General features: G+C 37.3%; 1 protein-coding gene and 1 non-coding gene across 5 annotated transcripts in view; both read right to left on the reverse strand.

Moving 5' to 3' along the window:
• Positions 1-2,331: 2,331 nt before the first annotated feature.
• Cdc27 (cell division cycle 27) overlaps positions 2,332-27,937 on the reverse strand; it is a 70,398-nt gene continuing 44,792 nt past the window's right edge. For 2 of the 4 annotated variants that reach the window (XM_074045849.1, XM_074045851.1), the window contains exons 11-19: positions 26,956-27,163; positions 26,597-26,766; positions 23,966-24,118; positions 21,999-22,207; positions 19,587-19,704; positions 17,939-18,067; positions 15,235-15,309; positions 14,284-14,440; positions 2,332-12,612 (exon numbers count right to left, since the gene is read on the reverse strand). In XM_074045849.1, coding sequence (XP_073901950.1) covers positions 12,530-12,612; positions 14,284-14,440; positions 15,235-15,309; positions 17,939-18,067; positions 19,587-19,704; positions 21,999-22,207; positions 23,966-24,118; positions 26,597-26,766; positions 26,956-27,163 — 1,302 coding nt within the window. In that variant the 3' untranslated portion in view covers positions 2,332-12,529. Of the gene's footprint in view, positions 12,613-14,283; positions 14,441-15,234; positions 15,310-17,938; positions 18,068-19,586; positions 19,705-21,998; positions 22,208-23,965; positions 24,119-26,596; positions 26,770-26,955; positions 27,164-27,937 lie in introns of all 4 variants that reach the window. The other 2 variants (XM_074045848.1, XM_074045850.1) reach the window with 1 other exon arrangement.
• LOC141414342 (U6 spliceosomal RNA) lies at positions 4,115-4,217 on the reverse strand. The gene has a single exon (XR_012439398.1). It is a non-coding gene; the product is annotated as a U6 spliceosomal RNA (small nuclear RNA).

A 27,937-nucleotide genomic window follows, 5' to 3' on the forward strand; every position in this document is an offset into this window, starting at 1 on the left:
ATTAATTGTATAAATTATTGGGATTCACTGTGATGCATACATATGTCATGTATTAATTGTGTCTATCCACTCTCTTCTACTCTCAATTCCCCTTTGGGTCATTTCTCCCCTTTTCCCCCCACCCCCACCCCCTCGCTACCCAGCCCTTATCTCTAATTTTGTTGAAGAGAGAGTATAAGCAATAATAGGAAGGAACAAGGGTTTTTGCTGATTGAGATAAGGATAGCTATACAGGGCATTGACTCACACTGATTTCCTGTGCGTGGGTGTTACCTTCTAGGTTAATTCTTTTTGATCTCACCTTTTCTCTAGTTCCTGGTCCCCTTTTCCTATTGGCCTCAATTGCTTTTAAGGTATCTGCTTTAGTTTCTCTGCGTTAAGGGCAACAAATGCTAGCTAGTTTTTTAGGTGTCTTACCTATCCTCACCCCTCCCTTGTGTGCTCTCGCTTTTATCATGTGCTCAAAGTCCAATCCCCTTGTTGTGTTTGCCCTTGATCTAATGTCCACATATGAGGGAGAACATACGATTTTTGGTCTTTTGGGCCAGGCTAACCTCACTCAGAATGATGTTCTCCAATTCCATCCATTTACCAGCGAATGATAACATTTCGTTCTTCTTCATGGCTGCATAAAATTCCATTGTGTATAGATACCACATTTTCTTAATCCATTCGTCAGTGCTGGGGCATCTTGGCTGTTTCCATAACTTGGCTATTGTGAATAGTGCCGCAATAAACATGGGTGTGCAGGTGCCTCTGGAGTAACCTGTGTCACAGTCTTTTGGGTATATCCCCAAGAGTGGTATTGCTGGATCAAATGGTAGATCAATGTTTAGCTTTTTAAGTAGCCTCCAATTTTTTTTCCAGAGTGGTTGTACTAGTTTACATTCCCACCAACAGTGTAAGAGGGTTCCTTTTTCCCTGCATCCTCGCAACACCTGTTGTTGGTGGTGTTGCTGATGATGGTTATTCTAACAGGGGTGATGTGGAATCTTAGTGTGGTTTTAATTTGCATTTCCTTTATGGCTAGAGATGGTGAGCATTTTTTCATGTGTTTTTTAGCCATTTGAATTTCTTCTTTTGAGAAAGTTCTGTTTAGTTCACTTGCCCATTTCTTTATTGGTTCATTAATTTAGGGAGAATTTAGTTTTTTAAGTTCCCTATGTATTCTGGTTATCAGTCCTTTGTCTGATGTGTAGCTGGCAAATATTTTCTCCCACTCTGTGGGTGGTCTCTTCAGTTTAGAGACCATTGCTTTTGATGAACAGAAGCTTTTTAGTTTTATGAGATCCCATTTATCTATGCTATCACTTAGTTGCTGTGCTGCTGGGGTTTCGTCGAGAAAGTTCTTACCTATACCTACTAACTCCAGAGTAGTTCCTACTCTTTCCGGTATCAACTTTAGAGTTTGGGGTCTGATATTAAGATCCTTGATCTATTTTGAGTTAATATTGGTATAGGGTGATATACATGGATCTAGTTTCAGTTTTTTGCAGACTGCTAACCAGTTTAAGACACTGTCTTGAAAAAAACAAAACAAGCAAACAAAAACCAAGAAACCTGAAAAAAAATTCAAGAAGGGATTCAAGGACTGGGGGTTTAGCTCAGTGGTGGACAGTCATTTACCATATGTGAGGTCCTATATTTGTTCTCCAATGCTACAAAAAAAAAAAAAAGGAAGGAAGGATGGGAATAAGGAAGGAAGAAAGAGGAAAAATAAAAAGATAAGGGTGTATGTGGCTATCCACAGGCCACCTGAGATTGTCAAAATGTTTCATGACACCATCGATGTTAAGGCCCCCTGCTGTGTAACAACATCTAGGCATGAGTGGCAGTTGTAGACCAGTTTTGGGCTTCTCTAGCTTGTCATGGTCCTTACCATTCTCTGTACTGCTTTCAATACTAGGTGCTATGGATTGAATTGCCCCTGCCATTCATATGTGGAAGCCGTTAATCCCCAGTGTGACTGTATTTGAAGAGAACTTCAATGGATATGACAAGATTGAATCAGGTCAGACAGGTAGGGTCCTGATCCAAAAGGAAGTGTCCCAGTAAGAAGAGACACTAGAGAGCATCCTAAGCTTTTCTCTGCCATCTGAGGTCCCAGTGAGAAGGCAAGCTAGGAATAGAGCCTGCACCAGAAACTTAACCCTTTGGGAACTTTGACCTTGTACTTTCCAACATCCAGAACTTTAAGAAAATGAATTTCTGTTAAGTCACCCAGATTATGATGTCTTGCTATGGCAACCTGCAAAACAAAGACACTGAGCTATACTCAATTTTTGTTGCCTATTTTGCACTTTGAAAACATTCTACTTTGTGGCTCCTGACTTAAATGATCATCAAAACAAAACATGTCAGGAGGCAAGCAAAATCCAGACATGTCTGGGTATAGCTCAGTGGCAGGGCACTTGAATTGGATCCCTAGCACTGCAGACAGAAGGAGAGAGAAAAAGAAACAGATTTTAAGATTATTAAAAAAAAAGAAAAAAGAAAAAAGGGAGCATCTTGCTTCCAGGAGATAGAAAAACTAAGGAAATTGGAGTAAGGAAGCAGAAAGCTGAGAGGAGTTAAGGTTTGAATCTTGTGGCTAGAGTTTCAGCGATGGATTTGGGAAGCTCCCTCAATGGTCATGGGTAGGGGCTATTGTGGATTGGAAGGCCACTGAAGCTGAAGACACTGGGGACAGATGAGGCACAGATGTTAAACTAGCCAGGATGATGGAAAGGAAGGTACACACCTAGGCTCATGAACCATTATTTACCATGGACAAGCCATGAGGGTTGGTGGGTGATGGAGTTGGTGTGGAGATGGGATCTCAGAGCTTGATGTGACGAGCCACAAAAGGAAGACTGCACCTGAGGGTAGAAGAGTGAAGATACAGGAGCAGTAACTGAGGCTTTGAGAAGTCTACCCCACTTCATTTTGTGCAGATGGAGAAAATGCTTGTAGGTAACCCTCATTATTTTTAGGTTTATTCTTGCAGTGTTTCCTTTTTGTAAAGATAAGCAGATAATTTTTTCTTTTATGGTACTGGGGTTTGAACTCAGGAGCTCACTCTTGCTAGGTAGGCACTCTACCTCTTGAGCCACTCTGCAAACTCTTTTTTATACTGAGTATTTTTGAGATAGGGTCTGTCAAACTATTTGTCTGGGCTGGCTTTGAACTGTCATTCTCCTGATCTCAGCCTCCCAAATAGCTAGGATTACAGGGGTGAACCTGGCAAATGTGTATATTTTGATTTTCCTTTTTTCTTATACGAAAGGCAGCATGTTCTTGTGTACTTTTTAAAAGTTAAATAACATTTCCTGCAAATCAATCCATAGTAGTTCATAGAGTTCATCCTCAGTCTTTTTTTGCAGCCTCATTGTACTCCATTGTGTGTATACCACAGTTTATCCAACCCATCTTCTGCCTTGGACATTTGTGTGTAGTTTCCAATATTTGTAATTATGAAAAATAAGCAGTAAATGAACTTATGCACTTGCAGTTTCATATTGTCAAGATATATTTTCAGGGTAAATTTCTATTCCTAGAGCAGGTGCACCTGTACTTGATAGGTACTGCCAAATTCCTCTCCATGGAGACTGTAATGTCTATTTCCCCAGAGCTTTGCCAGCTGAATATATTGTCAATTTTTGAATTTTTTTTGGTGGGACTGGGACTTGAACACAGGACTTCATCCTAAGTTTTGAATGACAGTTGCAGGCAGCTATCCCAAGCTTCTATTGATTGAGATGGGGTCTTTCCAATTTTTTGCTGGGTCCTCCTGAACTCACCTCCCCAGTAGCTAGGATTACAGATGTGAGTCATAACTGGCTTGCATTTCTTTCTCTCTCTCTTTTTTTTTTTTCTCTCTGTCTTTTTTTCGGTATTAGGGTTTGAACTCAGGGCCTACACCTTGAGCCACTCCACCAGCCCTATTTTGTGAAGGGTATTTTCGAGATAGGGTCTCAATAACTATTTGGCTTTGCAAACCATGATCCTCCTGATCTCTGCCTCATGAGTAGCTAGGATTGCCACCTGTGCCCGGCTGCACTTCTGTTATTAAGCTGGCCAGTTTTATATATTTTGTGAATTACGTTCATCCTTTGCCCATTTTTATTTATTTTTTAAAAATACAGAATGCGTCATGAATTTGTGTGTCATCTTTGTGCAGTGGCCATGCTAACCTTCTCCGTGTGGTTGCAGTTTTGGTTAGTATATGTGCTCCCTAAGCGAGCAATGCCCATTTTTAAATAGATTGTTATATCCTGGTGCCTCTGTGATGTATGTGCAAACATTTCTTTCCAATTTGTCATTGAGCTTATGTTTCCTTTTTTACCTGATTGATGTTTTCCTTTTTTTTTTTTTGATCATTCAAAAGTTTTAATGTTCATGTAAACAAGTTTGTCTACATTTGTCTTTTCTGGTTCTTTCCAATTTAAGGTGTGCTTTTTGGTTTCTCATATGTACATAGGTGTATATAGGCTGTGCGGTTTGAACCCAGGGCCTTGCACATGCTAGGCAAGTGTTTTACCAGTGAGCTGCGTCCCCAGTCCTCAAATGCTTTTTAAAGGATGTTTCTTTTCTTTAGCCTTGTGTAGTGAATTTTCATCAGCAGAAAACCTTTATGTTTTCTGACTTTCTGCTGTAGTTTTGCATGGATGGAGATTTCATTTCAAGTCACACAGCAGAGTCTAATTTGCTTGCCCTCATCTGCCAGCTGGACAGTAAAAAGATTTTTGGGGTGTGGGAGGAGGAAGATTGATGTGTCTTGTTTCCTTCTGGAGACTGACATCTCTTTTTTCCTCTCAACACTGGTTCTGCTCCAGAAACAACTGCTTCTATGAGCTGCCACTCCTGGTTGCACACATTTTTAAGCTCTTCCCCCTGTCCCCAGCCAAGATAAGATCTATCAAGTCCCAACCAGCATTCAGCATCTTATTTTTTTTTGGTGGCACTGAATTTTGAACCCAGAGCTTCGCACTTGCTGTGCAGGTGCTCTACCACGTGAGCCACGCCCCAGCCCCTCCTCCTGGAGATTCTGTCTGTACTTCCTTCAAGTTCTCTGCTCCACTCTGTTCTGTTCCCTGAGCACCTTAACCTCCTTTTCCTCACTCTGATGGTGGTAGAAGAAACCCTACTGGAATTTTTTTCCCTCCTTACAGGTACCTTGAAGTCTCAGTACTCTAGTAACAAAGGCATTTGTTCTACTTTATTTTATGGTACTTTTTTGTTTGTTTCTTATTCTTGGTTTTATTTCCATATTTAACACTAGCAGAGGAGTCCAAAACAGACTGAGGTCCGTGGACAGTGAGGAAAGAAAAAGCATTCTTTTAGCATCTGTGTCCCTCCTCCTTCACCCCCATCAGCGGTACTGAGGTTTGGACTCAGGGCCCCATGCTTGCTAGGCAGGTGCTCTATCAGAACCACTTGCCCAGGTTCTGATTAGTAGAACTAAATGTATCTTTTCCCAACTTAATTTAGGATGAAATAATACATCTTTTATGATTAAACACGTGTTATCTTTAAGGATTAAAAATAAATTTTTTAGGCTGGAGTGGCTCAAGTGGTAGAGTGCCTACCTAAGCAAGCAGAGGGTCCTGAGTTCAAACCTCCAGTACTGCAAAAAAAAAAAAGTGTGAAAATATGCCTTCCAAAAAAATTTATGGTAATCCTCACAATCCAAATACAGCACATAACGTACTTAAGTGATAAAGTGCAAATTTTAGGTTTGTTGAAAGATGCATATTTTTCACCAAAGTTGGGTGGTGTTATGGGTAATCCATGCATCCTGACAATTCTGGAAACTGCACATCCGCAGGTAACAAGGGTTTATTGAATTAGATCCTCATGAAACTCCTGCAGGAACTCAGAATTCTTTATATTGATGAGAAAAAGGTTTACAATTCAAGGTCACACAGCACAAAGGGTATTTCAGTAGTTATTAATTTAGTGTTTTGTAAAAATACAGGGTTATTAGCCTGAACTCTGCCAGTCAGTGACATGCCTTTGTCTGAGCTTCTTGGGAGGTTGAGGCAGGAGGGTTGCTTGAATCTGGGTTACTTCTAGGCCAGCCTGGACAACATGGTGAGTCACTGTCTCAAACAAACAAACAAAACAACCCCCCCTCCCAAAAAAAAAAAAAAAAACACAGAAAGAACTGACTGGCACACAGTGGCTCACATCTATAATCCTAGCTTCTTGGGAGGCAGAGATCAGAAGGATTATGGTTTGAGGCCAGCCCAGGCAAAGATAGTGAGATCCCATCTCAACCAATAAAAAGCTGGGCATGGTGGCTTGCGCCTGTCATATCAGCTATTCAGTAAGCATAAATAAGATCAAGTTCAGGCCCTCACAGGTATAAATGGGAGACCCTATCTCAAAAATAACCAAAGCAAAAAGGACTTGAGGACATGGCTCAAGTGGTAGACAACCTGCCTGATAATGGCAAAGCCCTGAGCCCAAACCTTAATTCTACTCTGCTGTTTTTAATTTCCACTATTACTTCTTACTCAACTTTGGTGGTATATTGTTTTTTCCTTTCTTTTCTTTTTAATGTTGGGAATTGAACATGTTACCTTGCCCATTTAGGCAACTGCTCTATCACTGAGCTACACCCCAGACCCTATTTTTTTTTTTCTTTTTGAAAAAGTCCCCAGGTGTGATAGCACCCACCTACAGCCCTAGCACTTGAGAGACCAAAGCAGGAAGATCAGGCTATACTGGACTACCTAGTGAGACTGTCTAAAAAAAAAAAAAAAAGTTTTACATTATATATTCTTCAAGGGCTTGCATTTTTTCTTCTAGGGCTGGGACACGGCTCAGGAGGATCCAATCTCCAGTACTGAAACAACAAAAACCACAAAAGAATTTTCTCTTCAAAACAGATTTCAAATACAGATTTTTTAAACTCTAACTGAATTTTTTTTTCTGAGCCAAAATTTTGATTTGTTCATGTCTTGCACTTGAGGTCTTCTCCCTGGCATCCTTGGCCTGAGCTTTTTTCCAGTAGCCTCTCACCCCAATCACCTATTGGGCTCCATCAGTTTTGCAGTAGTCTACCCCCTCCTGTGGTTTCTTGCTGCCAATGACCTTTATGAGGTTATTCAGAGCTCAGCACAAAGGGTCTCCGCCAAGCTGACATCCACAAGCTCAGTACAGTTGGATGCAAGCACAAAAATGGGCTTGGGGTTTGTTTAAGGACCTGGGAGCTCCATGAATGCCATGTGCCAGGCCATCGAGGCCTTCAATGTCCATCACCTCCAGCAATGCCTTACTCCACTACTGCTGTGGGTTACAGGTGAAGCAGGGAACTCTGTCTCCACTCTTGCTTGGTGGTCGCAGGAAAAGAGTGAAAGTTGTATTTTGACCATGACAACAGTCCATTCTTCATCAAAACTTTAGTCAGGCTCCTCTGAGTCCTTTCCCTCATCCAGTACTAACCAGGCCCGACCTTGCTTAGTTTTCGAAATTGAGGAGATTGGGCACATTCAGGGTGGGATGGCTGTACACTGGGCCTTTCTGACTAGATCTGACTTTGGGCTTCCCTCTTTGTCTTTGCAGAACCCCATTTGCGCAAGAACCCTGATCAATCAGTTTAGCAAAACTCCTCTATCCACCCTGATAGCTTATCAACCTGGCTGGCCTTCCAGCAGTAATCCTAAATTCAGTTGGCCAGAAACTCCTCGATAATTTCTTAGTAATTTTCCACCTATCATCCCACCCTGTTCCTTGGTGGAGTCAGGCTTAAGTCTGATCTTCCCCTAAGGGGGCCTTGCAGTTGTTTGGTCCCTGTATCTAGCTCTGTGGCTCCCTTTGGATATCTGCCTTATCCTCAGCAAGTGTCAGGGAAAATTTTTTCTTCCACAGTGCTGAATATAAAAAGAATGCTCTACATAATTTATAGCCAACTCTAGTCAGAGAGAGAAACTATACTTCCCAATTTTAGTGTGAGAACAGTAGAGAAGCAGGACACTGATAAAAATCCATTGAAAGACTATGCGTAAGATAAACATTTGAATGTATGACTTCCTGTGTAAAACCTGGGATTCTTTGATCCTACTGTATTAATACAATATTTTAAAATGCTAAAGCCTGCCAGGCACCAGTGGCTCATGTCTATAATCCTAGCTACTTGGGAGGCTGAGATCAGGAAGATCACAGTTTGAGGTCAGCCATGGTAAATAGTTCTTGAGAACCCCATCTCCAAAATAATTACAGCAAAATGAACTGAAAGCATGGCTCAAGCAGAATAGCATCTGCTTTGCAAGCATGAAGTTCTGAGTTCAAACCCCAGTTCCACTAAAAAAAAAAAAAAAAAAAAAAGCTACAGCCTGATGTGGTTGTGCAGTCCTGTAATCTCCAGGTATTACAGAGGCAGGAGAAATTGGGAGGATCATGGTTTGAGGCCAGTCTGGGCAAAAAGTTAGCAAGACTCCATCTCAACCAACAAACCTAGGATAGTGATGCATGCCGTGGTCCTTCCTATAATAGGTAGGAAGACTGCCATCAGAGACCAGCCCTGGACAAAAGTATGAGACTTTATTTTAAAATTGACTAAAGTAAAAAGGGCTAGAGGCATGGCTCAAGTGGTAGAGCAATGCCTAGCAAGCAGAAGACCCCGAGTTCAATTCCCCGTATCACTCCTCCCGCAAAAAGTTAGAGGACACCTAATAGTTAATGTTAATGCATGATTTGAAACAAAACTAAATGCAAGGCTTTGAACATACATTGATGCCAGAAGTGCCCAGTTCTGTCATTTAATAGCTGAATCTCTGTTTTCTCTTTTGTCAAGTGGAGTAATACCTGCCTTATAGAATTGTTTTGATGGGAAATACCATTCACAAAGCAAGTTACAGGTTACGTGGAGCAAGTTCTCACTAAACATAGCAATTGAACAAAATTTGCACATAAAACCTATATTGAACCTTCAGGAACCACGAAATAATAGCTAAACAAGCCAAAGGATAATCCTACGTCTAAACTTCTATTTATTTTGCTTAGCCCACAGCAAGTGTGAATTGCTCCCTCAGGTGTATGGGGCTTACATCATTTCCTGTGTCTTTCCTGTTGTTGGTCCTTTCTCCAAGCCTGAGAACCCCTTCAGCCCCCCTCTACTTCCTCCAAGATACCAAAAAAAACCAAAAGATTTTTCAAATAGAGTAAAACTCACTTTCTCTATTTTAATTCTTCCACAGCTTGACTTTTTTTAAACAGATTTTTAAATTGGAACAAAAAAGCTTTGTTTCCCTTTCAGAGGAATTTCACAAATCACATGATCAAAGGATAAGCAGTTGACTTGCAAATTGCAGCTGTTAGTTAAGGAGGTTCTGCAGTTTGAAAATAATATATTCTAAAAATAACCATTGATTTGTCATAATATTTATTTTGAAATTTCAAATAATACTAAAAAGGGTATGAACTTTAAATATATATATATATATATTCTTAAAGTGTAGGTAAAAAAAATTAGAGAAACATTGTCCTTAGGCTTTTGCAGAACATAAAACTGTAATCTTTCACAATTACTTGCTGTGCATTACTATAAAAATACAGGTGGCACAGCTCTGATATAGCTTTCACAACTTGATTATAGCTTTCAAAAGTAATTTATTTGTATTTTCCATATCCTTTAATGAATTGCAAATATATTAACAGAAAAGACTCCCCCCCCAAGACTGTACAATTTCTGAAATAAGTCAGGAAAAGCAAAAAGAAGACACAAATTACATTGTTTCAATGCAAATAAAACACACATCACACCCACACTTGCATTTTTCCAGGTTTTCCAAAGAAAATGGATCCTATTTCTCAGTGAAGACCCATACTATATTCTGGCTAATCAGAGACTTTGAAACTGTTTTCTTCAAAAAGAGTATTTTTAATAGACTAAATACTGGTTATCACTGAGTTTTTGTTTAAGGTACAACAGCAGCATGGTTCAAATGTTACTTGCAGTATTTGAAAAAAATTAAAAAAAATTTAAAAGTAATGAAACACAGAAAAAGTAGGGACCACCTTTCATTATTTTGAGTACTATTTGTTCTCTTGAAAAAATATTCCAACCTTCTAAAATCCCAGAGTAACAACCATTTCCATGGGGTGGGGGAGGTGGGGGCACGTTCAATGCTACAACATTAAGTTCTGTGTGCACGTAAATATATATGGATGTATACGTGTGAAAAGCTTAAACAGAAAAAAAGATGTCAAAGTACTTAGTATTTTTAATTTCCTTCAAAGTAACTTCTGAAATCTGAAACAAACATTTTGCTTGACCAAAATGTGTTTCTTCTTCTAGTTGTTTGATCCTCATTCCATGCAAATGCAAAAACAAAAACAAAAAGGAGCAAGAAACAGCTACTAAGCATGAAACAGGGCTTCAGATACCTAAATTAAAAGCAGGTATGAGGAAAATGAAATGAGGCCAAGCATGGGCTAAAAGTGTCCCTCAGCCAGTGACTGCCATGGTGTGCCTTCCACAACTATCCTTTTATTGTTGGTCTCAAAATCAATACCAGAAAGTCTCTCTGGCACAGGACATAAATTTCTACTACAAAAGATAATTACACTTCAGCAAATTATGTTCTGAGCTCAGCTTTCTCCAGGTTCTGTAATACAGAACTTGGGGTGAAGCTTTCTATGAAATTCTAGATCTGATATATATATATATATATTTTGCTGGCTTACGATTCGCCAATTAAAAAAAATAAAAGAATCTAAAATTAAACATCACAGAACTAATGGATAATAAAATGGAATATTTGTTAGAATCCAAGTGCTAGCCATTGGGAATTTCTAATGATATTCATTTATTCCCAACCTTTCCTTTTCTTTATAAATCACATTTTTAGACAGCACATATACATAGATTTAGGTAGGAAATTTTGTTAAATGCACCTCTGGCACCTAATACCTAACCCAAGATTTTGACTTGAATCAATTTGCAATGGTATCTAATTCATGTTTGGACAAGAAGATTAACAGTAAATGACAGAAAACTGCTGAGTCTACAGGTAAAATTTTTTTTCACATCTTTTGTAATCCACCTTATTTTCACAGCTTGACTAACAAATACAGGTAACCAACTAGTAGGTAAGTTTGTCCTTCATCAAATAATCCAAAATAATAACTGTAGGCTTGCCATTTATAAGAAACTATAATTCGTTATATTCTGACATTGGCACTTAATAAAATGTTAACAACTAAAGTTTCTCTAAAATTTTCAATACATTACAATAAAGGAGATACACAATTTAAGACTGTTTAAATCGGTTACTGTGAAATTCCAATAATTCCCATTTTATATGCATAATTAGATCTTTAAAATTGTGGCCAATTCCCAAAGATACCAACCTATATTATGATGAAATTAAGAGAGAACATGTCTCCTTCATAAGAATTTTTTCCCCCAGTCTAAAAATTTCCAATATCCTAAACCCAATTACTCTCAGTAGAAGTTTTGATGACTCACACTACCAAAAATAATCTGAAGGAGAGAGCTGAAAAGAGTGGAAATGACCTCAACAAAGGTAACCATACATTCTAGCACTCTACTTATACGCTTAGAAAAGTCAAAGGGATACTGTCTCGAACAAATGTAAATTCAAGGTTATGGTACAATTCTGATTGTTTTAAGGCTTTCACTATCATGATCTCTTAAAGTCTCCCTTTAGTGTTCTCTTACTAATTCTCCTGGTGAACTTAAGTGGTTATTAAGGGTCTTGTTTTGGCTTTTCAGTGAGGAACCACTCTATAATCTCTGCATGTTAAAGGTGATCCCACAGAGCTCAAAGAGAAGAGGCAATATGGTAAGGACCAATTTTAAAGTTTACAATACCAAGACAACAATGATCAACACTTTGAAGCAAGATGAATAAATTAAAATTCTTGGTTAGACATTAAAGCATTCTTGCCAAGAATAAGTGTACACTCTATGGAGGGATATTTGATTCCTACATATGAGTCCAATATGCCCATTACATTTGTTTATAGGAGACACTGCAAGTTTAAGGTAATTACATTCCTTGGCAATCAGGTTACTCTGTTATAGGCAATGTCTTTTATTGTTCCATCTGGCACTTGCTAACACCATTCTTGAAGAACCTAGAAATGAAGGTCAGTCTGTTTATCAGGAACAGAACCAAATAAAAACAAATTTTTGGAAAAATGACCAAGAAATTCTGGTTCATCACTATTTTCCATATCTACTGGTTCCTTCAAGATAAAACATAACTCTTCCTTCCATGATAGCTTTCCAACTAAGGGAGATTAAAGAAAAAAAAAAAAAAAAAAAAAAAGAAACTTCCCTACCCTACTCCCCGAAATTGTCATTCATATTGGTAAAAGAGCCAGTCTTGTTAGCAGCTAAATATTGCACTGCCTTTCATTCTGTGTATAGTCAGGGTCCAATGAAAGTGGCATACTCATGGTATAAGTGATGGATGATGACACTGCCGGCTCAAGAGTGAAGACTCAGTATATGCAGGGACAAGAAACATGTCAGCATTAGTCACACATCCAGTTGCAAGTGTCTGATTTCTAGAAGCTAAAATTCATCACTTTCAGCTGCATGAAGCTGTGTGTCGTCTGCATCTGTCATGCTGCTCTCCTGGGATTCATCTGTTCCCACTTTAAAAATAAAACAAAAGTTAGTAAGGTTAGTAAGGTGTCTAATAAATATATCTTGTTAGTTCATGAAAATAAATAAGGAACACTGCATTATATTCAGAGATGAGACCCAAAATAAAGTCCATAAAAAATCCTAGCATTCTCTAATAAGATATGGTTCAGGTTCTTTATTTTATAGCATGTCTGAAATTAATTTATTACATTTAACTTTTAAGGATTTTAAATAGTAACACTGCTTCTCCCCAATTAATTTATTCTTGCTCTAGTAATTAGATATATTTATCTATGACAGAAAAAATGCCCCCAAAACAAAAAACAAAACATTTAACATTAGCTGGGCACCAGTGGCTCATGTCTATAATCCTAGCTCCTTGGGAGGCTGAGATTTGAAGGATTTTAGGCCAATCCAGGCAAACAGTTAGACCCCATCTCCAAACTAACCAGAGCAAAAGGACTGGAGGTGTGGCTCAAGTGGTAGAATGCCTGCTGTGCAAGCATGAAGCCTGGAGTTTAAATCCGAGTCCTACCAAAAACAAAACAAAACAAAAGAAAGCAACTCTAATACTTCCCCAAACCCTAATCACTGATTGAATTGTAAGGAAAGTCCTTGCTAGTTCATAGAAATATAAAGTAGAAACTTCAGTTTATTTAAAAAAAAGAAACCAAAAAACTATTGGGATTATAGGGTTATTTATTTATTTATTTTTTTATGTAGTGGGTTTTTCTTTCTTTCTTTTTTTTGAACCCAGGGCTTCATGCTTGCTAGGCAGGTGCTCTTAGTGCTTGAGTCATTCCACCAGCCCTTTTTTGTGATGGGTTTTTTTCAAGATAGGGTCTAGCGTACTATTTACCCAGGGCTGGCTTTGATCTGTGATCCTCCTGATCTCTGCCTCCTGAGTACCTAGGATTACAGGCGTGAGCCACTGGTGCTTGGCTATACTGTGCAGGCACTCTACTGCTGAGCCACGCCTCCAGCCCTGAACTTATAATTTTAATTAAAGTCTTTCATTAAGTTTCCTGGAACAAAGGCGTCTATTCAGACTTTCTTAAGAAAATTTTAGTTATTAAAAATAGTGATACCTTAAGTTTGGTTCTCTAGTTATTTTAAGACATACACTCAACTTAGGGATAGAGAATGTACTGCCTTAAAATATAATTCTTGGCAAGGCCTGTGTCCCAGCACTTGGGAGGCTGAGGGAGGAGGATTTCATGTTTGAGGATACAGAATGAGACCCTATCTGAACCCCTACTTCTCTCCCCACCCAAATCTGTCTCTTTCCTTAGTTCCCAAATTTATATATAAGGCATATATTTGATTTATCAGAGCTACACAGAATGTAAATAACCACTGTTACAGAGCTTTAAAATGTACTTAAAATGTAACAAATTCATACTTTCCTATCTCCTACACCCATACCACATTCCTATGAAGTACTTATGGCAGTATTAGTTACATATTCAGATGCAAACTAAGATACAGGTTAAAAAAATCAGCAACAGGTTTGTTAGTCATACAGCAAACAGATCCAAAACTGAGACTAATTAACTACCTGGGTCCCCAGGCACTTTGTTATTGTATTACCCTATTAAATTTTCATTTGCATCAAGAAACCACATTTAGAAAAATAAAAAAGCAGCCCAAGAATTCTTACAGAAAAGGTAGCTACTCACTGATCTGTTCTTCTTGGGTTATTGGTTCCTCATCATCTGGAAGATAGCGCTTATCAATTGCCTCTTTAATCTGGTTATTAGCTCCTTTAGGATCTAAATCCATAGCCCAAGAGAAATTCATCAGGGCGAGGTGCGTTTGACCTAACTTCTTGTAAACCTAAAAATAAACAGCAGCACTACATTTTTCATTAAGTTGTGAGCTTCCGCTACAAAACCCTACACATTTACAATATAAATTAGGTTCCTGACTTATGTGATCTAAACCCATTCTGATGGGTAGGACATTTTCATCCTATAGACAAACTCATAACAGCTTTTGAATATGAATTCATATAATCAGATTTTTAAAAATATAATCTGATATTATCTTCAGAATTCCTTGCCTGTCTTTCAGGTAGGAATTTTCCTATAAATCTCACTCACTGAAACACTGACAATGGGAAGAAATGGACTATAAATCTGTCTGATTAATATTCACTTACATTAATTTTAAAGGGAGATACATCAACTCTTAACACCTATCCTTAGTACCCAGACACTTAGGCCAATTGGCATTCAGGGCCCAATCTGTAAAATCCTGGTCTAGGTTAGCAGCCAGCACAGCACCATAGGTGTTCTTCTGAGTGATTTCAGAGTATTTCATTAAGGATTAGAGGCTAAGGGTTTTCCATGTGGCCATCTCTATTATGTGCTCAGCACTGGCCTTGAAGTGCAAATAATGATCAACTTCTAATACCATAGAAAGGTTAGGATTATGGTGTGCTCTTGCTCCTTAATTAAGATAATATCTTCTTAAATGCTAAAACTAAATACATTACTCCCAGAGCCCTTAGTTTAGAGCTCTAGCTGAATTTGTTCAATAGATGTTGCACAATTAGTACTATATTTATTCTTCAAAAGTTAGTATTTGTTAGCAAATTCACAGTATAGGACCATGGCCCCAATCTTTACCTTTCCTATTAAGAAGTAAACGAGGGATTCTTTGGGAACAATTTGTTTCAGTTCTTCAAGTTCTTGTAAAGCAGACTGAAAAAGGCAAAGAAAAATCTTAAGAGTAGCAACATTTTACAGTATTGTCTAAGCAAGTGCTTTTGCTAGATTTCTCAAGTCACCTTAATAAAAGCTTACTAGACCTAATCAATGTACTTTTATATTGGTTAAGTCTTATTGTTCTGAAAATAAAATGCATGAAAAATAACTAAGAACTAAGAAATGGTGGGCATTCACCAGAGTGCACTGAAAACACACATACAACCACTTTGTGAAAGATGCAAGCGGTGACAACCTTTGTCAGCATTTTAGTTAGAATAACAATAAGCTCACCATGTGGAAGCATGCTAATATGCTTTGAAAACCAGGCTGCAGGGCACATTCTAGTGTGAAGTTCTGTTTGGTCCTTCTCTCCCCATGCAGGGGCTTTTTGTACTACCTGATTGTCATTTTGGACCTAGGACATTTTATAAATTATTAGTAACTTTTCTTTATGAACTTTTTACAGTCTTCAGCCTATACATAATACAGGCTCAAAGTAGTCCTGATAACTTAGCCAAGCCCCAAACTCAAACCCCAAAATTTATTTAACTATCTATTACAGCTCAGATAACTGGTATTAGAAGTTCTTCTTGAAGTAAGTATAGGGGGGCTGAGGGTATGGTTGCCTAGTACCACAAAAAAAAACCCCAAAACCCAAAAAAAAAAACCCCAAAATTAAAACCAAGCAGCAGCAAGTACAGGGATGATTTATATGACATGCCTTATAGGTAGGTATGTTGGAATCACAATGGCTTTAAGAATAATAAATTGAGTAAAATCTTTCAATTAAAGAACCTGGCTTCCTATCTAAAGGAATATAATAAAGAGAAGTGTAAATATAAACATTGAATTATAATTACATCTCAAAGAACAAGTTGAAATTTGAAAAGCAGATTTAAAAGAAGCTTTTACAAATGACAAAATAGGACTAGACATCTACTTCATAAAGAAAAGACAGTAAAAATAGAACTACTGAATAAATGACAAAGAGTAAGTTATCTATTTAATCCCTTTCTATATCTTCCTATGAAAAAAAGGTATATTAAAAAAAGTAACATGTCACGCTTTGGCAATTTTCAATTTCAGCAAATTTCCATATGTACTAGAAGAATATACTCCTAAGGAAACAGTCTACTAGAATGATTATTTGGCCCAAGTTTTTCTGAGTACTTAAATTTTGGGAATTTAAAATACTTTTTAGTAAGACTTTTGTTTGTTTTTCCAGTGTCTTACTATGTAGTCCAGGGTGGCCTTCAACTAGTGATCTTCTTGCCTCAGTCTCCTAAGGGCTGGGATTACAGGCATGCAACACCATACTTAGCTCAGTTTTTACTCTTTTGAGTAAGAATCTCAATTTACGCAAACAGAAACCTGAAATTCAAACCAAACCTATAGATTCAAGGTTGGGTATCATGGTTCCCACCTGAAATCCAAGCTACTCAGGTGAAGATCAGGAGGATCAATCGAAGTTCAAGGTCAGCCCAGATAAAAAGTTAGTGAAACCCTACCTCAACCAATAGGCTGGGTCTGGTGGTTCATGCCTATTATTCTAACTACTCCGGAAGTATAAATAGGAGAATCTTGATCCAGGCCAGTCCTGGCAAAAACACATGACTCTATTCAACTAAAGCAAAAAAGAGCTGGGTGCGTGGTTCAAGTGGCAAAGCACCTGCCTATCAAATTTGAGGCCTTGATTTCAAACCCCAGTCTCTCTCTCTCTCTCACTCACACACACACACACACACACACACACCCCAAAACCCCAAACAACAAACCGTCCTGCCCCCCTAAAAAAATCAAAACTAAAGATTCACTGTTTATGACTAAATATATGATAAGAAAACTTCCATGTCACTCTGTCTTTCTTTTACTCAGTTTTCTTTATCTTCTTGTCTTGATACTTCTTTCAGGTTACAGATTATAATTTGAAAATTATGAATGAAAGTGAGAAATAAAAAAGAGAAAAATATATCAGCCTACATCTAGTCTCCTTGTTATAAACACTCATAATCCACTACACTATGTTTCAGTTTTATGGTTATTGATTAACATCTGCTCTCCCTCTATAGGGGTGCTACGTGGGAAGCTACTCAAGGGCAAGAAATATGATTCTGTTACTTATCACTATATTCCTAATGCTTGACACACAGTAAGTTCTCCATAAATATCCTTTTCTATTTTTGGCGGTTCTAGGGATAGAACCCAGGTATTTGTATAAGCTAAGTAAGGACTATAACTAAGTGATAGCTGAGCCCAATAAAACTTTTTTGACTAGTGAATACACATTCATCACCTGGTTCACTTATTTTGTTCCTAAGAGGATGGTTCAGGTCTTACCTTTAAGATATTCCCTAATGGAAAAACAGCCTTTCTATTACATGTAGAATCTTTACAAGTGATGACCACATATTTCTAAATATCCAAACACCCATCTTTCCTATGAGTGTTCCATGAAGAAATCATAAAAGAAAATGAACCTAACAGCTGCTGAAAATGGACAAAATGTTCATTTCAGATATCTCAGATCAAAAATTAAAGTACAAATAACTTCTAGTTTAGTTTAAAAAAAAGGTATACAACTTAAGTAATACAATGTGAAAGAAAACTGAGATATATATCTTACCTTGTATTTTTCATTTGCAAACAAAACTGAAGCTCTGTGAAATTTGCATAGAGGGTTCTTGGGATCAATAACGATGGCTTTGTTTAGGGTATCCAAAGCCTTCTCAGATTTTTTCAGTGCGTGCTGAACCTACACGAAATAAAGATGAAGCTAATGCTTGCTTTTGATGTTTATGAAGAAAGGTTAGAACCAAAGCATGTGACTGAAAACCAATACACAGATGGAGTCATTAGAGGTGAGGCTGTGTTCAGTAGACTTAGTAGTTGATTATCAAGTGATGAATAAACTAGCACTCTCACACAGTTTAATCAACTGTTTCATTTTGATTACTTATTTAATTTTTAAATTTTATTTTATCGTTTTTACATTTACTTACATGTGTATACATTATTTGGGCCATATTCCACCCCCCACCTCCATTTCATTTTAAAGATGAGCACACTGCTTCATCTAATAAACAAATGTTAAATAACTAGCTCTGGATGAAAACCTACATCCGCTGGCTCCCAACCCACCATTTATGTATCTATAATACTAATCACGATTTTATCTGTATATTGGCTATTTGGTTACCTTTAAATCTAAAAGGCAAGCAAAATCTTGATTTTTTGCTTCATAGGAAAAGAGTATAGTCAGCACTTGTAGTTCACAACTGTAATCCTAGTTACTTGGGAGGCTAAGATTGGGAGAATCACAGTTTGAGAACAGTCTGGGCAATAGTTCACGAGACTCTATCTCTAAAATAACTAGAGCATGCCTGCACCAGTGCTCACGCCAGTAATCCTAAATACTCAGGAGGCAGAGATCAGGAGGATTTCGGTTTGAAGCCAGCATGGTCAAAAAGTCTGAGAGATTCTATCTGGAAAAACTTGTCACAAAAAAGGGCTGGTGAAGTGGCTCAAGGTGTAAGGCCCTAGTTCAAACTCCAGTACCACAAAAACAAAAAACAACAAAACAAAACAAAACAAAAAATCCAGAGCAAAATTAACTGGGGGTGTGGCTCAAGTGGTAGAGTGTCTGCTTTGCTAACTGCAAAACCCTGAGCTCAAACCCCAGTCCGACCAAAAAAAAAAAGGAAAAAGTGCATCATATATCCACATAATACATGTCAAAAGTTTTATTCTTACGATTCTAATAGGTTTTTCAAAACTGTGTTCGAAGAACCTCTGTTTATCAACCCTATGTCATTCAGAACAATTATACTTTCAACTACTTCAGGAATTTATTTGGAAAATAGGGGCAAAGGGGCAGTGGTGGAAAACTTGCCTAACACGATCAAGCCATGGATGGGTTCAACCTCTAACACCACAAAAACAAACAAAACCCCTCATATGAGTCATGTTACAATCCTGTGAGGTACACAAGGATGTATTACTTGTCATTCAAAAAACAGAAGTTCTGAAAAAGTAAATGACTTACCCAAAGGATAAGAGTATAGCAATGAAAAAGCAAAAAAAAAAAAACCCCAAAACAAACACAGAATGTAGCAGTGATACTTAAGCTAAGTCAAAAAGGTATCAAAGCTTCTGAAATACTGTTTCAATAAAAACCAGAACCAAAAGCCCCAATTTTTCACTATAATGATTAAGTCAATTAACAAATTTAAAAAGGGAGATAATACAGAGATAATGTTTAAAAAGTTACTTACTACTCCAATGTGGCAAAGTAAAACTGAACTTTGAGGGTTGATATCAAGTGCTTTCTGGAAATGCATTTCAGCAAGGCTGAATTTTTCTTGCTTGTAATAAATCATTCCTAAACCATACCTGAAAGTATAAAACAAAGTATAATTTTAGGAATAGAATTTTGGGTTGCTGACTTAGTTCAGCTACTAACAGGATATATATGGTATCTGGCATTTTAACAGGCAGTGGAAAAACATGGTCTTATAGGAGAGGCAGAAATGGAGTTATGATAAAAATCAATAAAGCATTTGAGAAGATACATTTTTACAAATAAAAATAAATCAAGTTAACCAATTAAATAAAACTATGATAATGAGGGAAAAAAGAAATATCTTTAACCCACCACTATAATTTAGACTTATCAGCTAACTTCCACATTAACTATGTGTGTACCAAGCACTCTACTAATTTTTTTTTTCTGAGATTGAGTTTTACTATGTTGCCTAGGCTGGCCTTAAATTCCTGGGTACAAGTGATCTGCCTGCCTCAGCCTCCCAAGTAGCTGGGACTGGAGGTGTGTATCACTGCACTTGGTCTGCTACACCTTTATTTTTAATTTTTTGGTGAGACAGGGTCTCCTTATGTAGCCCAAGCTGGCCTCTAACTCAAGACCATCCTGCTGTAGCCTACCAAGTGTTGGGATTACAGGCACCTGCTACCATGTATGACTCTGGAAAATTCCTTCCCCCACCTCTTTGAGTAAGGGTCTTACTAGGTACACAGACTGGCCTCAAACTACCAATTCTATTGCCTCAGCCTCCCAAGTGCTGACATTACAGACATACACCACCATGCCTAGCTACCAAATTCTCAATGAGTTATCTCATTTAATCCTAGGAAAAAAATCAAGAAGGTAGGTACTGTTATCATTCTCAATTCAAAAGAAGAAAATAAGGCTCAGAGAAGTTAAATAACTTGGTTAAAGTCATATAGCTATCAGTTCTTAGAAAGGATTAAAACAAATTATATGGTTAATAAGGATCCTAGTGAGGTCCCTCCTTTAATTCCCCTAACAATGCTATTTTCATATCCTTTGTCCAAATGCATATGTACTTTACATACATATGACACATATGGCTTTCTTTCCTCAATGTACTGTATCAAAAGCATGCTCTCCTATGTTTATAACTTTCAAAATTATACTTTTAAAGGCTATGGAATAGTGTATTGGGTTGATAAGAAGGTATTTTTCCTGAATTTTCAAAACGTCAAGTGAATAGTGTACATGGTTACATAAGAGAACTCTCTTGTCCATAAATAGATAATGATGGGGATTAAGCACCAAATGAATTAAAAAAGCACAAACTATTTGCTTTATTTGAAGGCCATTGTTTATCATTATAATGGTACTATGCGTGAAGAAAAGATATAAAGAGAATGTGCTAATGATAAGGCATAAATAGCACAAGAAATAAACTTTGGAATTAGAAAACATATGTTCAGTGTTTAGATACTTATTTTTACCTAAATAAGTCAGCATTTAAATTCCTCCCAGTGAATATTTGCAGGTCTGAATAGTCCTCCTTGCAACACAAGTTTTGGGCATTCTTAATAAAGTTTATTAAGAATGTAACTGCTGCTAACTAGTAGAACAGACCCTAAACATTTTAAAAAAACATCACAAGTTCTATTCGGAACTGACTTCCTAAAATATTACAGAGAACTTCTATCTTATGGTAAGGCAGCGTCAGCAAGCTTGAATGTTTTATGTCAACAAAAGTGTTTTCATTTCTATTTTTTTGACTATCAGCAATATTTCCGCTTAGAAATGAGATATAATCCATTAAGAACATATAGAAAAATAAATAGTATATCAAGTACTCAGTAATTTTTATTTTGTTTTTTTTTTTGCAGTACTGGGGCTTGAATTCAGAGCCTTCACCTTGAGCCACTTCACCAGACCAATTTTTTTTTTTTTTGTGCAAGGTTTTTTCAAGATAGGGTCTTGTGAAATATTTGCCCAGGCTGGCTTCAAACTGTGATCCTTCTTATCTCTGCCTCCTGAGTAGCTAGGAGTATAGGCATGAGCCACTGGCCCCCAGCTCAGTAATTTTTCTTTACCGTCCAAAAAAAAAAAAGGGGCTAGAGCTCTGGTTCAAGTAAGAGTGCCTGTCCAGCAAGCGTGAGACCCAGACTTCAAACCACACCACTGCCAAAAAATAAAATCAAATGGCTACCTCGGGATCTTCTCCATAAGAATTGTCAGTGCATCTTTAGGGTTGGGGATATGATTCAAGTGCAAAAGAGCCTGCCTAGCAGTCTCAAGGATCTGAGTTCAAAACCCAGAACTGCCCAAACCAAACCAAACCAAACCTAACCAAACCAAACCAAATGCCATCAATAAGACTTTGCCTTTGTACTTCATTAGCACTTACCATGCATTATAATGTCTAGGATTTACTCTGATAGCATTTCGAAAACATGCTAATGCTTTGTCTAGTTCTTCAGTTAAGACAAACTCATGCCCCAACAGGGTATAGGCATAAGCATAATTTGGATCAACCTGGATAGCTCTCTGGAAGAATTTAATTGCAATATCATGTTCCCGTTGCAGACTGAAACAGTTCCCTGCAGCACACCATGCCTGAACAAAATGGAGACAAAAGAGAAATACATAATTACAATTTTCTTCTTTTTTTTTGGGGGGGGGGCAATGCTGGGTGGGGGGGTGTTGAACTCAGGGGCCTACACCTTGAGCCACTCCACCAGCCCTACTTTTCGTGATTTTTTTTTTTCCCCCAAGATGGGGTCTTGTGAACTAGTTGCCCCAGTTGGCTTCGAACTGTGATTCTTCTGATCTCTGCCTCCTGAGTAGCTAGGATTATAGGTGTGAGCCACTGGTGCCTGGGTAAAATTTTATTTTTTCTAACAAATTCAACTCTATGACTAAAGTGAAGTCTCAGACTTCACTTAGAACAGAAAAACAAAAACTGAAGTGCTTTAGGTAATAGTTCCATTCTCTTCATTCATGGATTCCGTATTTGCCTACATGGACATTCTCAGTTGAGGCTAACAAGGCGATTCTCCACTCTCATATGGAGATGACCAGAGAACAGAGACTGCAGGGGCAGTGTAGAGTAGTACGGAAGCTCTGGCTCTGAGGACAGTGAGACAGGGTTTGAATCCCACTGCTGGTACCTGTTAGTAGCATGGACCCTGCAAGTCACCTTAATGCTTCTGAACCTCATTTTCTCTTTTGTAAAATAAAGAGAATAATCAGGATAAATTGTTTTATAAGAGTTAAGATTACAATCTATGTGACATGTAAGTACATATCTATGTACACACACACACACCCACCATTTTCCGTAAAAGCAATGGTTTTATTATCATTAATTCAGTGCTCACAGCAAATACAGAATTACTGTGAATAATGAAATTTCACTTTTTTTTTTTTTTTTTTTTTTTGCGGCACTGGGGTTTGAATTCAGGGCCTTATACTTGCTGGGCAGATATTCTACTACTTAAGTTACTTAGCCAAGATTTGACTTTACTTATTTCTGTGTTTAAATATGTGATAAAAGTATCACTAAAGGCCAGGAGTGCTGGCTCATGGCTATAATCCCAACTACTTGGGAGATTGAGGCAGGAGAATTCAAAGTTCAAGACCAGCCTGGGCAACAGCAAAATCCTATCTCAAAAGAAAAAAACCAAAAAACCAAATCACTAAATATTCTTGAAATACAATTCTTACAAAGCTGGAACATATGAATTAATTGTCTTATGTCTTAAAATAGCAATTAAGTTACTAATTTTTTTAAAATTTAAAATCAGCATTTCTTTCAATCTGTGTATCTTTTGCTCATTGAACTCTAATCTTGGTTAACAGCAACTCTGACAAAGTCAAACTTGATTAGTCCTGAATGAAACATTTGCTATCCGATCTTTGTATTTGTGAATCTGCACCAAAAATTCTGGAACTTTCTCTTCTTCTCGGAGTTCCTATCTAGAAAGAGTAAGGGTAGGTCATTGAATAGTCATGACATTTTGGTCTACGACACATCTCATATATGACAATGGTCCTGTGAGATTATATCTTCTAGTGATGTTATGGTTGTCTTAAGACTGTGTAATTACACTTTACGATGTTTTCCACAATGATAAAATCACCTGACAGTGCATATGTCAGGACATATTTCTGTTATTAAGTGATGCATGACTGTACTAGATTCATTTCTATTTGTTAAGGGTGATCAAAATGTAACTAACTATACAGGGGCTGGGAGTATAGCTTAGTGGTAGAGTGCGTGCCTAGCACACCCGAGGCTCTGAGTTTGACCCTAGCACTGAAAAAAACAAAACAGAAGGCAACTAAACAAGCCAACTGTTTTGGTCAACATACCTCTGGTGAATTTTTATCCATATCTGTTAAATCTTTTGAAAGAACTGAAAGAGCAACATCTTTTTGAAGATGCCAAAGTGTTGTAGAGTAGATCTCCATGCCCTCAACTCTGTAATTCTCAATTCTTCTAACTTCTGAGAATATTCTTTCAGCCTGAAATACAAAAACCAATAGTAACCAGTGAGGGGGAAACAAGCTGATCCAATTTACATGTACACAGAGAGTATAGATCACGGTCTTCACAGGATGTAAATGCTGCCTTGTAATTATGACTTTTATGTGAATTAGAAATAATACAAGGACAAGGACATGAGCAATCTTTTGTCGAAAGTCAAATACTGTTGTAATCACATCCACATTTAACCTTTTTTTTCTTTTGATGGTACTGGGGTTTAAATTCAGGGCCTTGAGCTCACTAGGCAGGTACTCTACCATTTAAGCCATACACCTGACCCTTTTTGCTTTAGCTGTTTTTCAGATAGGGTCTCATACATTTTGTCCCGGCCAGCCTCGGACCACAATTCTCCTACTTATCCTTCTCAAGTGGCTGGAATTGCAGGAGTGAGCTACTGCACCTGTCTTGGAAGAATGACATCTGAAGCATAAGCCCCTGCACTGAATTCTGAGTCTGAGTTGGAAACTTTCGGGAGAAAACAGGGTAAAATGGCGCTACCACCCCTATGGCATGTTAAGCATTAGTATCGTACTATTTGCAATCCCTGTATGTCTGTCCTAGGCAGTCAGGTCATATTCTTTCCTAGTCATACACACAGCTTCTAGAACTGTGCTTCTTTCCACCCAAAGTCTGAGATTTAGGTTATATAGAACCAATTATTTTCTTAGTTTATCAACTTAGCAAGTTCAAAATTGTCCAAGTCAGTTTAGTACAGAATAAGGAATAGCTGCACTGTTCTTAAGGAAATGACATTTACAAAACTGGGAACTGTGGTTGTAAGATGGCGGACCTGACCATCAGCCAAATACAGGTACCTTTTGGTTTCAAATTTTTTCAGAATCTATAGCTTCCTTTAAAGGTGACCAGTATAGACAAAATGAAAAATAGATTAAAAAAATTTGAAGGTGAAAAAAGGTTTTCTTTAATTATTTGGGTCACTGCCTTTTAAGGATAACAATAATATTCACGTATTTTGTAGTACTATGAAACAGTAAGTGAGAAATAACTTTGAAAAGCATTTCCAAGCAAGCATAGCTTTTACCTTTCTGTATATGCACTATGTACCAATAAATAGCCCTAATCCCAATATAGGCCTTCTAACAATGAGTCAGGCATCCCTCTTTTTGATGCTATATAAAATATACTAATACATATTTCCTGGACTCATTCTCTATCTGGAAGAACACTCTTCCCATTTCTTTGCATGGCTCAGGAAGGGAGGAGTAGCCTTCTTTCTCTGAGCATATTTAAAAAACAAATGGTGGCATTGAGGCAGTGCCTCAAGTGGTAGCCTGTCTGCCTAGCAAGCGTGAGGTCCTGAGCTCAAACCCAGTGCTGCCAGAAATAATTAATAAATACATAAATAAATATAACCCCAGGGCTGGCAGAGTGGCTTAAGTGGTAGAGTGCCTACCTAGCAACCATGAGGCCCTGAGTTCAAACCCAGTGCCACAAAAAAAAAAAAAAAAAAAAAAGGAAAATAAAAAACCCAAATAGCACATACTTTCACTGTCCCTTAGTTTCCTTGCCATGCTTCATTTTTTTCTTTATATGACTTCCAGCTACCTGTCCTTACACATTTATTGGCTTACAATCTGTCTTTATTACAATGTAATATGCTCCAGGGAAGCAATATTGTCTGTCTAGCTGTATTAGATAGTCTAGAAGACAACCTAGTACCTAACACATACCAAAATACATGCTGAATAAATGAACTACGAATAAACAACAAAAACAACAAAAAAATCCCAAGTAACTTGGTCAACTTTAAATAATTCTATTGGAAATTATAATTTTCTTCTTCTTCTCATATAACAAAATAACTTAAGCAACAAATTTAATTAAAATTAAAAGAATAAAAACCTTATGATAAGTACATCATGTCCTCAATTAAATACAATTTTCTTCATAGGATTCTTCAAGTTTATAAAACATACTGGCAGGGCTGGGCCAGGCGCTGGCAGCTTGCGCCTGTGATTCTAGCTACTCAGGAGGCAGAGATCAGGAGGATCACGGTTCAAAGCCAGCCTAGGCAAACAGTTCACAAGACCCTATCTTGAAAAAACCCATCACAAAAATAGGGATGGTGGAGTGAAGTGAAGGCCCTGAGTTCAAACTCCCGTACCAAAAAAAAAAAAAAAAAAAGGTAGGGTTGGAGGTGTAGCTCAAGTGGTAGAGTGCCTATCTAGCAAGCGCAGAGGCCTGAGTTCAAATTCCAGTACCAAAAAATTACATATATTTATATACATAAATAAACATATTAAGGCCATAAATTCACCTCAGTATATAATGCTGTATAGTGTAAAAAGATTTTCAATGATAAATATCTCTCTGCATTTATAGGGTATGAATATTACATAATACTGACTTTTTAAAGATCTACCCTTTTCAAGCATGAGTATTTTAATGAAACTTTTTTTTTTTAGAAATGCACATATAACTGTTTCTATACTTACTTGCATGTATTCTGAAAGTTCAAAGTAAGCCCTTCCAATTTGGCACAGTACCCAACCAGTATTGTAGTGGTGAGAAGGTAGGTGGCTCAAAATATTTATAGCTTCTTTACAGTTGTATGAACACAAAGCTAAATAACCTTTCCCCATTTCACGAAGAAGGCTCATCAAACCTTCTAGGAGAAAATGATATAGTAAACAAAGGAGAAAAACAATAAAAATTTGGTTTTCTAGAAAGCTAATCCATTAAAAATTCTGATATCTATCTAGAAACAATAAAGACATTGCAATGAACCCCAAGAAATTTATTTAAAGTGCATAATAAAATAAAATATAGAAGATTTTAAGCATTTAAAACAGACCTGCTGCTGCTTTTTGCAGATTAAAAGCCTGGATCTGGGGTGTGATTGTGGATATTTTCCCTTCTGAAATGATGGAAGAGTCCAATTTTGTAATTTCCAGGCTATCATTTATGTTAGGTTGAGTGATTCCTCCTTTATTAGTTTTACTTTTTGTTTTTCTGTTTGGGATTTTAGGTGGAAACTTCATTTTTAATTTTTTGCTATTCTCCTATAAAAGAGGGTAAAATTTCATAGTTTTTATACTATGTACTTTACACTTTTCCTTTAACCTTTTCTCAATATTAGATATAAGATAAATGTACAGTCTTGGTTAATCTATATTTTTCTGAGAAGAAATTTTATAAGTCTTCTAAGTCATTTAACTTAAAATGCAACAATTCTAAACATAAGTTGTATTAGCTACAGTGATTAGGGTGAGTGTGCATTAAGTGTTCTCTTTATGAAAGTATATCATACTCTCAGTTACTTAAAAATAAGCAGAAGTAATACCATATAATGTCTCAGAGCATTATAGCTGATAAATCATAAAATTGTTGATCTCAATATGCCAAACACCATCCATGTCTGTCACTGGACCAAGAAAATTTACCAAAGGCATAGTGAAGTCCTCTAACTTTTAAAATTTTTAACTCTGAAATAATTTTGCCTCATAAGATGGAAAGAAAATATAGAAGAACTTCCACTTAAGCTTTCTAAAATGATACCATGTGATATAACCAGAATTATATCATCATGTTCAGGAAACTGGAACACAATACCATGAACCGAACTGCAGAACTCATTTGGATCTCTCTCTTTTTCTAGGAACTCCTTTGCATCTATGTAATTTTATCACATGGATGGATTTGCAATCAATCACCATGTTTAGGATGCAGGACTCCTCTACTTCCATAAAGAAATCCTTTGTGTTATGTTTTAATAGACACATCCCCCCTCCTTGCCGCCCTATTTCCTAATAGCCGTTGATATTTTAACTATTAAT

Source organism: Castor canadensis, chromosome 11, assembly GCF_047511655.1.
Source record: "Castor canadensis chromosome 11, mCasCan1.hap1v2, whole genome shotgun sequence".
NCBI classification, from domain to species: Eukaryota; Metazoa; Chordata; class Mammalia; order Rodentia; family Castoridae; genus Castor; species Castor canadensis.